Raw genomic sequence first — 17461 nt, forward strand, 5'->3', positions numbered from 1 at the left:
GACACAGGCCCTGGACGAGACTAGGACACAGGGCCTGGGCTAGGACTAGACTAGGAAAGCGGAACCTGGATGAGAAACTAGGAACTTGGAACCTGGACAAGGACTCCGAGCCAGAGACTGAACAGGGACCCGGAACCTGGGTCTTGACTCGGGCTCGGACCCCAGATCTAGGTTCGAGCAAGACGTGGCTACAGGACGAGGAGTGGTAACAGGACTGGACGTGAGATTCCTGGACAGGACGAGGGAACTCAAGCACAGGACAAGGGAACCCCAGCACCGGGCTGGGCACTGTACTCCTGGGCTGGGCAAGGCACATGGATGGGACGAGAACATGAAGCCTTGACTAGATCGAGGGAGATAGGAACGCAGAGCCTCGGTCGAGGGAGACAGGAACGTAGAGCCTCGGTCGAGAGAGACAGGAATGCAGAACCTCGGTCGAGGGAGACAGGAACACAGAGCCTCGGACGAGGGAGAACAGGAACGCAGAGCCTCAACTGTGAGAGAACAGGAACGCAGAGCCTCGGACGAGTGAGAACAGGAACGCAGAGCATCGGCCGTGAGAGAACAGGAACGCAGAGCCTCGGACGAGGGAGAACAGGAACGCAGAGCCTCGGCCATGAGAGAACAGTAACATGAAGCACAGAGCTGGGACCCCTCCTTGGGAACAGGACTCGGGGCCGGGGACCTAACTAGTGAAGGCGTGGACACAGAGAAAGTTCCCAACTCAAGGTAGCAGCAAACAACCAGAACTACCTAGCGAAGGTGAGGACACAAAGAGACAGTTCCAAACAACGAAAGACAGTTCCTTATCTAGACACTGCATGGCCATGATCTTGCCCTGGCGTTTGAACCTGAGGGCGTTATAGGCGAGGACACAGGCGAAGGTAGCAAGCGAGGCTTCAGAAGGAAGGGAAGGGGAGGGAACAGTCCAGCAACCGAAGCTGAACCCAGGAGCTGTTTATGTAGCCAGCCCAAAATGAGAATCAAGTGCCTCAATTAAGGCACACAACAGGACAAGGGAAACCGGAAAACCTGGAATACGGATCGATGGACCGGACCGTGAACCGGAACGTGAACATCACGGACCAGACCATGACAACATTAAGAACTTAAGTTAAAACAGAGGACTGAGATAGATACAGGAAAACACAGGAACAGGCCCTTTGCCTGTGATGTCTGTGTTGACTGGCAACAAAATAAATCCCATCTATTTGGAACAGAGGGTCCATATCCCTCTGTTCCCTGCCTGTTCGTGGGTTGCTCTATATGCTTCTTCAATGTTGCCATCATATCGGCTTCCACCAGCTCCTCTGGCACTGTGTTCCAAACAATACCACCCCCTGTAGAAAAAATTGCCACATAAATCTCCATTGAATTCTTCCCCTCTCACTCGAAACCTATGCCTCTAGTATTTGATACTTCCACTTTGGAAATATCAAAAACTGGAGACTGAGATACTATAACTACCATAAGTCTACATATTTTCCATCAGGTCATCCCTCAGTCTTCAATCCTCCAGCAATCCATTTGTCTAGTCTTCTTTATAGCTTATACTGTTTAATCCAGATAACATCCTGGTGAACCAAAAGTGCACACAGTAGTCCAATTGTGGCATAACCAAAATTTTGTACACCCTATCTACTGTGTTACCACTTTCAGGAGGCTGTGAACTTGCATCCAACATCCCTTGGTATATCAATGCTCCTCATGGTCCTGTCATTTACAGTATACGACCTCTCAAAATGCATCAACTCACACCCGTCCAGTTTAAACTCCATCTCTTTGCCCAAGTTTCCAACTGATCTATATCCTGCTGTGTCCTTTGACAACTTTGTTCACCAATTTCTATGTCATCCATACACCTGCTAATCAGACCACATACACTTTCATCCAAATAACTTATATATTACAAACAAACAGGTCCCAGCATGTTCCTTGAGAATACCATTGGTCACAATATTCTGACAAAATAAATCCCTTTTACCATTATCTTTTGTCGTCTACAGCCAAACCAATTTTAAATCCAACTACCAGCTCACTGCGGCTTCCACAAGCCTTAAACTTCTGGATCAGCCAACCATGAGAAACTCGGTCGATGTAGACAACATCCACTGCTGTACCCTCATCAATCTTCTTACTTCCTCAACATCCTCAATCAAGTTAGTGAGACATGACCTCCCCTGTGAACTTAACTTAAACAATGAGCATGAGTGACAATCGAATACCAATGTAAAAGCAGCGTTGCGATGCATGTTGGTACGTAGGATGAGGAGGCAAAGATAACCCTCGGAAGTGTCCAAGTTTGGTGGAGGAACAGAGTGATCTGAGATACAATTACCCAGGGGTGACGTAGGTTTTAAAAAAAGGCCAAGTATTGTAAAGTATTGCTTAAGCATAGTTCAAAAGAAAATAGAACAAAAGCAAAATGCAGAGAAGTTATGTTGAACTTGTACAAAACCTTGGATTAAATGTCAACTGTTCTCAATTCACACTATGAAAAGATTTTAGAGGAACAAGAGAAAGATCATACCAAAACCTAGGGATTAAGTTCTTTGGAAAGATCATCTAGACTGGAGATATTTCTTCAACAGAAAACAGAAGACAGAGTTTACAAGGAGCTGCCTTCAAGATTATGATAAGACTTAGTAGAGTAGGTGTAGTAATGTCTCCACTGAAGCACTGAAGTATGGTACAAGAAGTTGGGCCCAGGGACACATTTCATGGGGAAATTCAGAAAATAATGGCTTGATTCAAAGTGAAGCTAGAATGTGGATGTTGTTACTACATGGATTAATGAGGCTAATAACATCGAAACAACAGGGCATATTTGTGGTATAGTGTCATCCTCACTAGACTTCAAGGTAAGTGGTCCCAGGTTCAAATCCGGCTGGCTCCATGCACGCCTTCCATCGGGGCTAGGCTGAATATTGAGCTAGTAACTCGGCCTCGTTTAAAAAAAAGACAAAAATGCTAAAGAAACGGCAAAGTTGCCGCACGGTGCGCCACAAGGTGGGGAAAGAAACAACATACAACAGGACATGTTGATATTGTTAGTTAGAAAGGGGTGAGAGATTGCCTGAATGGAAGATCAACATGACATGGTGGTGCTACAGAAACTTGATGATACACTACAGTTTTATTTCAATAGCTCTCAGCAATGCCACACGGTCTACCACAGAGAATTACAAGCTCCCCTGTTGGTTATCCACTGCATGCAATATCATGATAGTTTTGATAGGAAATGGAAGATCATATCCATTAGTAGTTAATTCCAACAACCAGCAAATATAAAATTCTGGCCTTACTATACACTGAATAATAAAACAAATGGACAGTAATGATGATTTGGAACTAATTGTTGGTAACATTGGTAAAAACAAAGTCAATCAGGCTTCCTAACGAGAACTGGATTGGCACATAAGGAAATAAGAATTAGAGTCATAGAAAACAATAGCACAGAATCAGGCCCTCGGCCCACCTAGTGTGGGCCGAACAATTTAAACTGCCTAGTCCCATCAACCTGTACCAGACCGTAACCCTCCCATCCATGTGCCTATCTAAACTCCTCTTCAACTTTTCACCCTTCACCATGAACCATGAACTCTAGTTGTAGTCTCATCCAACTTCAGTGGAAAAAAGCCTGCTTGCATTTATCCCGTCTATACCCCTCATAATTTTCTATGCCTCTATCAAATCTCCCCATAATCTTCTACGTTCTAGGGAATGAAATCCCAACCTATTCCATCTTTCCTTATAACTCAGGTTCTCCAGTCCCAGCAGTATCCTTGTAAATTTTCTCTGTAATCTTTCAAATTTATTTACCTCTCTCATTTGTAGGTGATCAAAATTGCACATAATACTCCAAATTAACCCTCACCAACATCCAAGACAACTTCAACATAACATCCCACCTCCTGCACTCAATACTTTGATCTATAAAGGCCATTGTGCCAAAAGCTTTCTTTCTAATCCTTTCTACCTGTGATGCCACTTTCAATGAATTATGGATCTGTATTCCCAGATCCCTTTGTCCAGATCCCATTTTTCCAGCTGGTCCAGATTCCACTGCAAGCTTTGATAGTCTTCCTCACTGTCCATGACACCCCCAATCTTGGTGTCATCCGCAAATTTGCTGATCCAGTTAACGACATTATCATCCAGGTCATAGATATAGATCAGCGGTCCCCAACCACCAGGCCGCAAAGCATGTGCTACCGGGCCGCGAGGAAATGATATGATTTGGCGATATGAGTCAGCTGCACCTTTCCTCATTCCCTGTCACGCCCACTGTTGAGCTTGAACGCACACGAGGTCATTACCCGCGCATCATCCATGTCAGCGCGGGAAGGAGATCAACTCCTCGAGCTTGCAAATGACGGCAGGCTGAAAAGTACGTTGACATAAAATCTCTGCTGGCATTCCGGATCAAAGTCAAGGCTGAATATCCTGAGGTAGCCACGAAAGCACTGAAAACGTTGCTTCCATTTCCAACATATCTCTGCAATGAATGCAACAAAAACTAAATTGCAGAATAGACTGGACGTAAGGAACCCCCTTCGAGTATCACTGTCTCCCATCTCCCCTCAATAGGACCGTCTTGTTGCAGGAAAACAAGCCCAGGGCTCCCACTGATTCAGCGATATTGGTGAGTTGCAATGATTATATATATTCATACGAGGAAAATATGTGCTGTGTGTTTAATATCCAAACGTTACTTAAGATGTTATGATGCTATTGACTTATAAGTCACTTATATAACCATATAACCATATAACAATTACAGCACGGAAACAGGCCATCTCTGCCCTTCTAGTCCGTGCCGAATGCTATTCTCACCTAGTCCCACCGACCTGCACTCAGCCCATAACCCTCCATTCCTTTCCTGTCCATATACCTATCCAATGTTTCTTTAAATGATAATATCGAACCTGCCCCTACCACTTCTACTGGAAGTTCGTTCAATACTTACTTCAAGCTCCCCTGTCCTCCCCTGATAATTGACTTATCACTATATTCATGCGAGGAAAATATGTGCTGTGTGTTTAATATTAAATTCGTTAGATAAACCCTTTTAGAAACGAAATTGAGGGTATTAGCCACTTATCACCAATATTCCGGTCGTGATAAACACCCCCCCCACCCCCACCCCCCAGAACAGAATCGCCAAAAATGATTTGTAGAAAAAAATCAGCACGTACACACATGCGCACACAAGTGCCCATGCAAGGTTTCATGGTCATGGTAGTCTTTCTCGGGGTAAACACAACGTATTTGACTGCTACTCTTGTCCGTTGGCAACCCTACCCACCTACCACCCTCACCCCCCCCGGATCGGCTGGTCCGCAAGAATATTGTCAATATTAAACCGGTCCGCAGCGCAAAAAAGGTTGGGGACCCCTGATATAGATGACAAGCAACAAAGGACTCAGCACCGATCCCTGCTGCACTCCAGTAGTCACACTTCTCCAGTCAGAGAGGCAACCAGCTACTATCACTCTCTGGCTTCTTTCACAAAGCCAATGTCTAATCCAATTTACTACCTAATCTTGAATGCCAAGCAACTGAACCATCTTGACCAACCTCCCACGCAGGAGCTTGTCAAATGCCTTGCTGAGTCCATGTAGACAACGTTCACTCCTTGCCTTTGTCAACTTTCCTGGAAACTTCCTCAATTGGTTCGACATGACCTTCTACACATAAAGCCATGCTGAATGTCCCTAATTAGTCCATGTCTATCCAAATATTTATATATCCAGACACACAGAATACCTTCCAATAACTTTTCCACTACTGATGTCAGGCTCTCTGGCCTATAATTTCCTGGTTTATGTTTGAAGCCCTTTTTAAACAGCAGAACAACACTGGCTATCCTCCAATCCTCTGGTACCTCCCCTGTTGCTAAGGATGTCTTAAATATCTCTGCTAGGGCCCCAGCAATTTCTACACTTGCCTCCCACACAGTCTGAGGGAACACCTTGTCTGACCCTGGGGGATTTATCCACTCTGATTTGCCTCAGGGCAGTAATCACCTCCTCCTCTGTAATCTGTACAGACTCCATGAAGTTTATGGTGCTTTGCCTCACTTCACTTCTATAGATTCTGTGTCTGTCTCCTGAGTCAATAAAGATGCAAAAAGAAATTAAGATCTCCCTCATCTTTTTTGGCTCCATGCACAGACTGTCACTCTGATCTTTCAAAGGACTAATTTTATCCTTGTAAACCTTTTGCTCTTAACATATCTGTACAAACCCTTAGGATCCTCCTTCACCTTGTTTGTTAGAGCCACCTCATGCCTTCTTTTAGCCCTCCTGATTTCTTTCTTAAGTATTTTCTTGCAATTCTTATGCTCCTCAAGTACCTCATTTGTTCCTGCTATATACTTTCTTTTTTTTGTTAACCAGGACTTCAATATCTCCTGAAAATCAAGGTTCCCTAAACCTGCTGTCCTTGCCTTTTATCAGAGAGACACATACAAACTCTGTACTCTCAAGATTTCACTTTTGAAGACCTGCCACTTACTAAGTACAGTTTTACTAGAAAACAGCCTATCCTAATCCATACTTGCTAGATCCTCTCTGATACCATCAAAATTGGCCTTTCTTCAATTTAGAATCTCAACCTGAGGACCAGACCCATCCTTGAAACTAATGGCATTATGATCACTAGACAGAAAGTGTTCCCCTACACAAACTTCTGTCACCTGCCCTGTCTCATTCCCTAATAACAGATCAAGTATTGTAAACTTTCTAGCTGGGACTTCTATGTACTGATTACAGAAACTTATCTGAACACATTTAAGAAACTCTATCCCATTGAGTCCTTGTACAGTATGGGAATCCCAGTCAATATGTGGAAAGTTAAAATCACCTACTATCACAACCTTATGTTTCTTGCAAAACTCTGCAATCTCCCACAAGTTTGTTCCTCTAAATCCTGCAGTCTGTTGAGTGGTCTGTAATGTAGCCCCATTAAAGTGGTTATACCACCATAAAGTCTCACTGGACGAGTTCTCCAATCCATCATGACTGAGCAGTGCCATTACAATTTCCGTGATTTGTAATGCCTTCCCTCTCCCTCTAATCCTTCCCACTCCATTACTTCTAACAACGGAACCCCGGGAGTATTGAGCTGCCAGTCCTGCCCCTCCCGCAACCAAGTCTCACTAATGGCTACAATATCATAATTCCAGGTGTTGATTCATGCCTTGAGCTCCTCTTGCTTTCCTACAATACTTCTTGTATTAAAATATACACAACTCAGTACATTAGTCCCACCATGCTCGACATTTCATCTCCCGACTTTAAGATTTTAACATCTGTCTCCACAACCACTCCATTATCTCTGCTTCCCATTCCCCTGCACCCTGCAGCCCCCCACCCTGTGCAGTACTAGCAAACCTTCCCACTAGCATATTAGTCCCCCTCCAGTTTAGGTGCAAGCTCGTCTTCTGTACAGGTCCCACCTTCCCTGGAAGAGAGCACAAAGATCTAAAAATCTGAAGCCCTTCCTTCTACACCAACTCCTTAGACACGTGTTAAAACTGTATGAACTTCCTATTTCTGGCCTCACTAGTACATGGCATGGGTCGCAATCCTGAAATCACAACCCTGGAGGTTCCACCCTTTAACCAGGCACCTAACTGCCCATACTCATTTTGCAGAACCTTGTCCCTCTTCCTATCTATGTCATTAGTACCTATATGGACCACAATCACTGCTCACCCTCCCACTTAAGAATGCCAAGGAGTCCATCTGAGATGTCTTGGACCCTGGCACCTGGGAGGCAACATACCGTCTGGGAGTCTTGTTCTCATTCACAAAACCTCCTCTCTGTTCCCCTAACTAACAAATCCTCTGTCACCACAGTGTGCCCCTTCTCTCCCGTTCCCTTCTGAGCCACAGAGTCAGGGACCTGACTGCTGTGAAATTCTACGTCAGTTCTCAGTGCCACAGGTAAAACTAAACAGCAGAAGAATAGGACTGACAAGCAAGGACAAACTTAAGGTGCATATGTCTGTTCCTCTATGGTAACAATTGAATGATTTCTTTCTGGAGCAGGGATCATATCACATCAGACTCCATCGATAAAACTCTTCTCATCTGGACATATATGACATCCCTTCATCAGACAGGGTCAAAATACTTACTACCACTAAGGATATTTGCTACCCTCTTCAAAGGGAAATAAAAACAGGAGAAACAATAAATGTGACTCACATTCCAAAATTAGATAAGTGGAGCAGCTAATACTACGTCAGAGAGAACTTCAGCATTTTCTAATAGGTATAACGCAGTCAAAGATAAAGCACGGTATTAATCCAACAGATCTAGGAGCCTAATGATGATAGTTACTGAAAGAATAGTTCATGAATTGTTGCTAACATTCTGGAAACTTAAAATTCCCAAAAAAATCAGCAGCTGCATCACCCAATGGTTTAAGCCAAAGGCCTCATGAAGAAAATGATCTACATCCCCAAAATTTATAAAGTACTGTAATAGTTCTTCAAGTTTATAAGATGATTTTGATAACAGCTTCTAAATTTAAAGCCTTCATCAAGCTGTGCATGTCAGCAGCAGAAACCAGCTCCTCATTAAAGATGCAGAGTGAATGGCAATGTCAGTAATGGATCAGCAACTTAGAAGTGGCTAATTAAGAAAAATTTAAACAATTTTACCCTGTGGTGTTTTACATTCCTTAAGCAAGTCAATGGCATTCAGATTGCTTACGGTAAATTATAAGCTAGGAGCAGAGGCCTGCAAAGATCAATGAGAGAATGTGGGTAAGAATGAAATATAGTTTGCCACTTTAAGGATTGAAAAGTTTGGAAGAGAAATATAATGTTGTTTTCCTAATGGATTCCAGAAGATGTACCTTGTTTGCTTTCTCATTGCAGGTGAATGATAAATGTACATTACTAACAATAGATAATGCAAACAACCAATGTCCTCATTACCATGAGTTACCAGCTCTTTTCTTATGTGATCTATTGTGCTCTGTGTAGATCTCTAAAGGAACAGATATACAGACTTGTACATGTTCCTCTTCTAAATTTGACTGCAATATTTATATCAGAATTAGAATCAAGTTTATTATCACCGTCATGTGACATGAAATTTGTTAACTTAGCAGCAGCAGTTCAAAGCAATGCATAATCAAGCAGACATAAAAACAAATAATAATAAATAAAATAAAACATAATAATAAACAAGTAAATCAATTAAGTATATTGAATAGATATTTTTAAAGTGCAAAAACAGAAATACTGTATATTAAAAAAAAGTGAGGTAGTGCTCAAAGCTTCAATGTCCATTTAGGAATCGGATGGCAGAGGGGAAGAAGCTGTTCCTGAATCACTGAGTGTGTGCCTTTAAGCTTCTGTATCTCCTACCTGATGGTAACAGTGAGAAAAGGGCATGCCCTGGGTGCTGGAGGTCTTTAATAATGGACGCTGTCTTTCTGAGACACCACTCCCTGAAGATAGAAACACAGAAAACCTACAGCACAATACAGGCCCTTCAGCCCACAGAGCTGTGCCGAACATGTCTCTACCTTAGAAATTACCTAGGGTTACCTGTAGCCCTCTATCTTTCTGAGCTCCATGAACCTGTCCAGGAGTCCCTTAAAAGAGCCTATCGTAATCGCCACCACCACCGTCGCCAGTAGCCCATTCCACGCACTCACCACTTTCTACACAAAAAACTTAACCCTGACATCCCCTCTGTACCTGCTTCCAAGTTGTGCCCTCTTGTGCTAGCTATTTCAGCCCTGGAAAAAGCCTTTGACTATCCACACGATCAATGCCTCTCAATCATCTTATACACCTCTATCAGGTCACCGCTCATCCTCCGTCACTCCAAGGAAAAAAGGACGAGTTCACTCAACCTATTCTCATAAGGCATGTTCCCCAATCAAGGCAACATCCTTGTAAATCTCTTCTGTACCCGTTCTATGGTTTCCACATCCTTTCTATAGTGAGGCTACCAGAACTGAGCATAGTACTCAAGTGGGGTCTGACCAAGGTCCTATAGAGCAACAATACCTCTTAGCTCCTAAACTCAATCCCACCATTGATGATGCTAATACACGGTATGCTTTCTTAACCACAGAGTCAACCTGCGCAGCTTTGAGTGTCCTATGGACTCAGATCCTAAGATCCCTCCGACCCTCCATACTGCCAAGAGTCTTACCATTAATTCTATATTCTGCCATCCTATTTGACCTACCAAAATGAACTACCTCACACGTATCTGGGTTGAACTACATCTGCCACTTCTCAGCCCACTTTTGCATCCTATCAATGTCCCACCAGATGTCCTGGGTACTTTGTAGGCTAGTGCCAAGGATGGAGCTGACTAGATTTACAATCATCTGCAGCTTCTTTCGGTCCTGTGCAGTAGCCCTTCCATACCAGACAGCGATGCAGCCTGTCAGAATGCTCTCCATGGTACAACTATAGAAGTTTTTGAGTGTATTTGTTGACATGCCAAATCTCTTCAAAATCCTAATAAAGTATAGCCGCTGCCTTGCCTTCTCTATAACTACATTGATATGTTGGGACCAGGTTAGATCCTCAGAGATCTTGACACACAGGAACTTGAAGCTGCTCACTCTCTCCACTTCTGATCCCTCTATGAGGATAGGTATGTTCTCCTTCGTCTTACCCTTCCTGAAGTCCACTATCAGCTCTTTCATCTTATTGACGTTGAGTGCTAAGTTGTTGTTGTGGCACCATTCCACTAGTTGGCGTATCTCACTCCTGCACGTACTCTCGTTGCCGCCTGAGATTCTACCCACAATGTTCATTTTATAGCAACAATGTTTATAGCATGCTTATTTTTACTCAAAAGTAACACCTAGCTTGATGCTAGAATAATTAATTTCCAAAATTTAGTCAGTATGAGTACATAGAAGACCTCAACACAGGAACAGGCCATTCGGCCCACAATGTTGTGCTGAACCAGCTAAAAAGCAAATCAAAAACACCCAAAACATTAATCCCTCCTACTTACACCATGCCCATATCTCTCCTTACATCCATGTGCCTATCCAAACATCTCTGTATTTGCTTCTACCACCATACAGGCAGTGCATTCCAGGCATCCACCACCCTCTGAGTAAAAAAAACTTACCCTCGCAGTCTCCTTGAACCCACCCCCTCTCACCTTCGATGCATGCCCTCTGGTATGAGACATTTCAACCCTGGGAAGCAAATACTCTCTGTCCACTCTATCCATGCCTCTCATCATCTTGTAAACCTCTATCAGATCTCCCCTCAGTCTCCACCGCTCCAGAGAAAACAGATATAATTGGTGAGATCAGTTACATTGAAAATTATAAAATTCAAGAAGTCAAATATTTAAATTACATTTACTCTGTACACATTCGAAATTTCTGAAAACTGTAAGTTCACTTTCCCATGATCTACCATTCTTATCATATGCTATGTTTTGTACAACTCATGCATGTTCTATAAATTATTACCTTCAGAATGAAATCCACTTTGGTACTAATTAAGGCAACAGAAGCTCCTTCTACAAGTTCCTAACTACCATTGACAAATGGGAAGGTATCAATCACAGATAATGGGAATAAGTCCTCAGATATGAATACTTTAACAATACCTGAAGTTTTCAGGATATTCGTTGATTGCCATGTTAATAACCTCCAAAGACTGTTGATAGTGTTTTTGAGCAGAAAACAGAAGTGCCAGTAAATGGAGAGAATGCATGTCATCATTCCTGAGTTTAAGGGCTATTTGTAACAGTTCAATCGCTTCAGAGATCTGCAAAAGAAACAAAACACAGGGGAAGTATATAATAAAACTGCAACAACACTTAGAAGCCCTAGATCAGCTAACTTCTGGATTGTCATAACCTGCCTTAGAATACAGGAACTAAATTTGTTCTCTAATTCCCTGTCACTTGAAATTAATTTTTTATTCTTCCAAATGGTACTAGCCAATCAAAGGGATGAATGCAGGAAAGAAATGCTTTAAAGAGAGTCAATTAAATTAGTCTGTAAGAAGGGAATTAAAAAATAGGTCTGCTGCCACTTACAGCACCGAGGAGACAAAGGCAGAAGATGAAGGTGAATTGAAATATTTACTGCTTGTTAATTCACCATAAATAATAGTCACTAGTAATACAGCTAACTCAAAAATAAGGAACTGCTCAAAGATTGCATTAAGTGTGCATATGCAAATTGTTGGGAGCTACAAGAAGATGGAAGGAAGATGTATCAATCAAAACAGTTGATTCAATTAAACAGAAAGTCATTGCATAATTATCAATTAAACTTCACTAAGTACTATTCAGAAATTTAAACAGCAACTTTAACAATACCTCTTTTAGAAACATCACCTAGAAGAGAAAGATTTTTTCAAAGCAGCATTTAAATCATCCGTCAATCAATGACAGTAATAGCAATGGAAGTTTAAAGAAAAAAATAAGAAGCAAAGATCAGACAAAAAGATAAAAGAAGTAAAAAGAACAATAGATATAATAATAAAATGATTAATCAAAAGAATGAATAAAAGGGAAATTATGTTGGAAAAAGAAGACGGAATATAGTGCCCTTTTCATAAAACATTGTCACTACAAGCTGTGAGAAAAAATCATATCTGGTGCCCGAGGATATATCTTATTTAATTTAGGTTTGTGAAGAACCTTGCAATAGTGTCTAAATCTAGCACGCAATCAGAAAAGTTCTGTTCCAAAATATGTATCCATCCGGCCTGTCTCCAGATATCTGGCATCTTGCCATATCATAGTTGCAAATCCCAGTGAACCCACTGCAAGTAAAACATTCAAGATAGGTGATGAGAGGTAGTTAGATCATGAAAAACATTGCTGGGAATAATATTTCCCATTTGACAATATTGTACTTGACCTGACTAATTTGACTTTGGCGAACATCCTCAGTTAATGTTCTTGAGAAACTGTTTCAGTGTTTTTGGTGCGCTACATTTGTTAAAACCAGCATTGTGATGGACACAATGTTATTCAAGTCCAGGAAGAACCTGATTGCTCTTCTTACTTTGAATATAAAAAGATAGAAGACTTAAAAATGTTTTTATGTTTCTAATTTCTGCATTGGAGAGAAGTTGGCTAATATACAAATTAGAAGAAAATGCTAGAAATTAAAGAAAAATCCCTCTAGACCAGGAGTTCCAACCTTTATCATGCCACGGACTCCTACCACTAGCTGACGTTGGGAAGCACTGCTGCAGACCAACAGCTTTAGTCATCGACTAGAAAGTTGTGCAGCAGGGACCCACTGCAAATTTTCCCCAATGAATCCTTAGGCAAATTTAGAATAAGAATCAGGTTAATCATCACTGATATAGGTAATGACATTTGGCGTGGAAGCTAGTACCCAATGCTGGAAAGACATGATGGAAAACATGCTGGAAATATTCAAATGGAAACAAAAGGACTTTGTAATCTTGAGCTAGGGAAGAGTATGATCAGCAACAAGTAACATTAGTGTATCCTGCCAAGTAATCTTTGTTTGTATATGACTAAAGGTAAGAACAGTAGCAGCCTTTAATGTGATGGCTCCAAGTCCACGTTGAGTTTATTCTCATATACACAAGTCCAGTGAAGTACAACAAAAAACTTGCTTGCAGGAGTATCATAGGCACGTCGATTCAGACAATACACAGGACATAAATTATACAGAAATCTTATATGACAATGAAGAAAAAAATCTGCACAAGATAGTAGTGCAAAATCATTATTTGAACCAAATCCATGGTAGTGTAAGAGGTGGCCATAATATTCTGCTGCTGAGGTAGGACTGGAGTTGTGCAGGTCAGCTCAACAATCTGATGGTTGCAGCAAAGTAGCCTTTTCTGAACTTAATCATGTGGGCCTTCAGGCTTTTGAATTGGACCAGAGATTCTGTACACATGAATATTCAGGTAATGGAGGGATGCAGATCATATCCTAGCAGAAGAGATTTAGTTTAACTCAGCATCATTTTCATATCGATATCAAAGGCTGAAAGATCTGTTCCTATGTTGCACTCTTCTGTGCCCTATCTCCAGACCAATGGTAGCAGCAAGAGGGCCTAGCTCAGATGGTGGGAATCCTCAGTGACAGATGCTGCCTTCTTGAGGCAGCACATCCTGTAGATACCGACAATAGTAGGGAACGGCTATGCCATCATAGACCATGATGTTCCCTACTGTCTGTGGTCTCCTGCATTCCTGTGCATTGGAAGTGCCGCACCAGGCCACTGTGCAGCCACTGAGGATATTTTCTACAGTAAGTGCATAGAAGTTTGTAAGTGTTTGGTGACATGCCAAATTTCAAGTGTCTAAGAAAGAAGAGGCACTGGTGAGCCTTCTTCATGATTACATCTATGTGCTGGGTCCAGCACAAATCACCTAAGATGTTAACATCATTCCACTGCCAATCCAAAACCAAAAGCATGATCTACCAAGTTCCATTTTTGAAGAAAACCAAGGGACTAATTGTTTAGTTTATGATAGGTGAGATCTTGTTGCTGAATTGCTCAATATGCTGCTCCATCTCACTCCTGCATACTGATTTATTCAATACCAATGTCAACTGTGTCATCGGCGACTTTGTCAAGGGACTGGTGCTTTGTTTAGTCACACAGTCATGGGTGTAAAGAGCCTAAAGATGCAGCCTTGACTTGCACCTGAGTTTACTGTCAGTGGGGACGAGATGTTGTTACCATTCCATACTGACTGAGGCCTGCCAATGTAGATGTCAAGGATCTAGACACAAGTGCAGGGGAGCTTGGTGATAATTATAGAGGGAATGATTATGTTAAACGTCGGGCTGTAGTCTGACCTCTGTGCTTTTGTTATCCAGATGGTTGAGAACAGAATGGAGAGACAATGAAATAGCATCTGCTGTTGACATGTGGTGGTGATAGGCAAATTGAAGGGGATCAAGGTTATTTTTGAGGCTGGATGTGAATTGCACCATCCAACCTCTTGAAGCACTTGAAGCCTTTGAGCACTAATCATCTCACATGATGGAAATTTTAGTGCATGAGGAACAATTAAAATGGGGAAAATAAATACCTGAATCTGTTCACCTGCACAGGTTTCGTCATGTGGAGATGTTCCAAAGTATTTTCACGTAGCAAAGAGAATGCTGTAATTAAAATATCCATGCCAAGTAACATTTATAGACAATAGACAAAAGGTGCAGGAGTAGGCCATTCGGCCCTTCAAGCCAGCACCGCCATTCACTGTGATCATGGCTGATCATCCACAATCAGTATCCAGTTCCTGCCTTATCCCCATAACCTTTGATTCCACTGTCTTTAAGAGCTCTATCCATCTCTTTCTTGAAAGCATCCAGAGACTTGGCCTCCACTGCCGTCTGGGGCAGAGCATTCCACATATCCACCACTCCCTGGGTGAAAAAGTTCTTCCTTAACTCCGTTCTAAATGGCCTACCCCTAATTCTTAAACTGTGGCCTCTGGTTCTGGACTCACCCATCAGCGGGAACATGCTTCCTACCTCCAGCATGTCCAATCCCTTAATAATCTTATATGCTTCAATCAGATCCCCTCTCAGCCTTCTAAATTCCAGTGTATACAAGCCCAGTTGCTCCAATCTTTCAACATACAACAGTCCCGCCATCCCGGGAATTAACCTTGTGAACCTATGCTGCACTCCCTCAATAGCAAGAATGTCCTTCCTCAAATTTGGAGACCAAAACTGCACACAATACTCCAGATGTGGTCTCACCAGGGCCCTGTACAGCTGCAGAAGGACCTCTTTGCTCCTATACTCAATTCCCCTTGTTATGAAGGCCAGCATGCCATTAGCTTTCTTCACTGCCTGCTGTACCTGCATGCTTGTTTTCAGTGACTGATGTACAAGAACACCTAGATCTCGTTGTACTTCCCCTTTTCCTAAGTTCACTCCATTTAGATAATAATCTGCCTTCTCGTTCTTACCACCAAAGTGGATAACCTCACATTTATCCACATTAAACTGCATCTGCCATGCATCCGCCCACTAACCCAGCCTGTCCAAGTCACCCTGCATTCTCATAACATCCTCCTCACATTTCACACTGCCACCCAGCTTTGTGTCATCTGCAAATTTGCTAATGTTACTTTTAATTCCTTCATCTAAATCATTAATGTATATTGTAAACAGCTGCGGTCCCAGCACTGAACCCCACTACCCCACTGGTCACCGCCTGCCATTCCGAAAGGGACATGTTAATCACTACCCTTTGTTTCCTGTCAGCCAGCCAATTTTCAATCCATGTCAGTACTCTGCCCCCAATACCACGTACCCTAATTTTGCCCACTAATCTCCTATGTGGGACTTTATCAAAGGCTTTCTGAAAGTCCAGGCACACTACATCCACTGGCTCTCCCTTGTCCATTTTCATAGTTACATCCTCAAAAAATTCCAGAAGATTAGTCAAGCACGACTTTCCCTTTGTAAATCCATGCTGACTCAGACCTATCCTGTTACTGCTATCCAAATGTATCGTAATTTTATCTTTTATAATTGACTTCAGCATCTTTCCCTCCCTTAGGATCCTTCTTCCTCTTTAGAATGAACTGATCCTGCACCTTCTGCATTATTCCCAGAAATACCTGCCATTACTGTTCCACTGTCATCCCTGCTAGGGTATTGTTCCATTGAACTTTGGCCAGCTCCTCCCTCATAGCTCCATAGTTCCCTTTGTTCAACTGTAATATTGACACTTCTGTTTTTCCCTTCTCCCTCTCAATTTGTAGATTAAAACTTATCATATTATGGTCACTACCTCCTAATGGCTCCTTTACCTCGAGGTCCCTGATCAAATCCAGTTCATTGCACAACACTAAATCCAGAATTGCCTTCTCTCTGGTAGGCTCTGGTAAGAATCCATCTTGGAGGGACTCCACAAACTCCCTTGGGGTCCAGTACCAACCTGATTCTTCCAGTCTACCTGCATGTTGAAATCCCCCATAACAACTGTAGCATTACCTTTGCAACATGCCAATTTTAACTCACATTTGCACCACACAAGTGCCCAACAATAACGATAACTAACATGAAAAAATTCAGCTTTTATCCCGACATCAGATGGCGTTACCATCACTGAATCCCCCACTGTAACATTGTGGGGGTCACCACTGACCAGAAACTGAACTGGAACAGCCAGTTCCACTCTGTGGCTCCAAGGGCAGATCAAAGGCTCAGAACTCTCCTGTAACAAATTCATCACCTACTGGCCTACCATTTACAAGGCTCACGTCAGGAATGTGATGGAATGCTCTCCACTTGCATAGATGAGTGTGGCTCATAAATATACTGATTGTTGGCAGAATCTCAGAAGGTGACGAAAGGGCATACAGGAACATGATATACCAGCTAGTTGAGTGGTTTCATAGCAACAACTTCGCACTCATCGTCAGAAAGACCAATGAACTGACCGTGGACTTCAGAAATGGTAAGATGAGGGAACA

The 17461-nt window shown here is 42.4% G+C and overlaps 1 protein-coding gene across 3 annotated transcripts in view; it reads right to left on the reverse strand.

Moving 5' to 3' along the window:
• LOC140201218 (tetratricopeptide repeat protein 7A-like) overlaps positions 1-17461 on the reverse strand; it is a 260896-nt gene that overhangs the window by 99938 nt on the left and 143497 nt on the right. For all 3 annotated transcript variants that reach the window (XM_072264960.1, XM_072264961.1, XM_072264962.1), the window contains one exon: positions 11622-11782. In XM_072264960.1, coding sequence (XP_072121061.1) covers positions 11622-11782 — 161 coding nt within the window. The remainder of the gene's footprint in view (positions 1-11621; positions 11783-17461) is intronic.

This window comes from Mobula birostris, chromosome 8 (genome assembly GCF_030028105.1).
Source record: "Mobula birostris isolate sMobBir1 chromosome 8, sMobBir1.hap1, whole genome shotgun sequence".
Taxonomy (NCBI): domain Eukaryota; kingdom Metazoa; phylum Chordata; class Chondrichthyes; order Myliobatiformes; family Myliobatidae; genus Mobula; species Mobula birostris.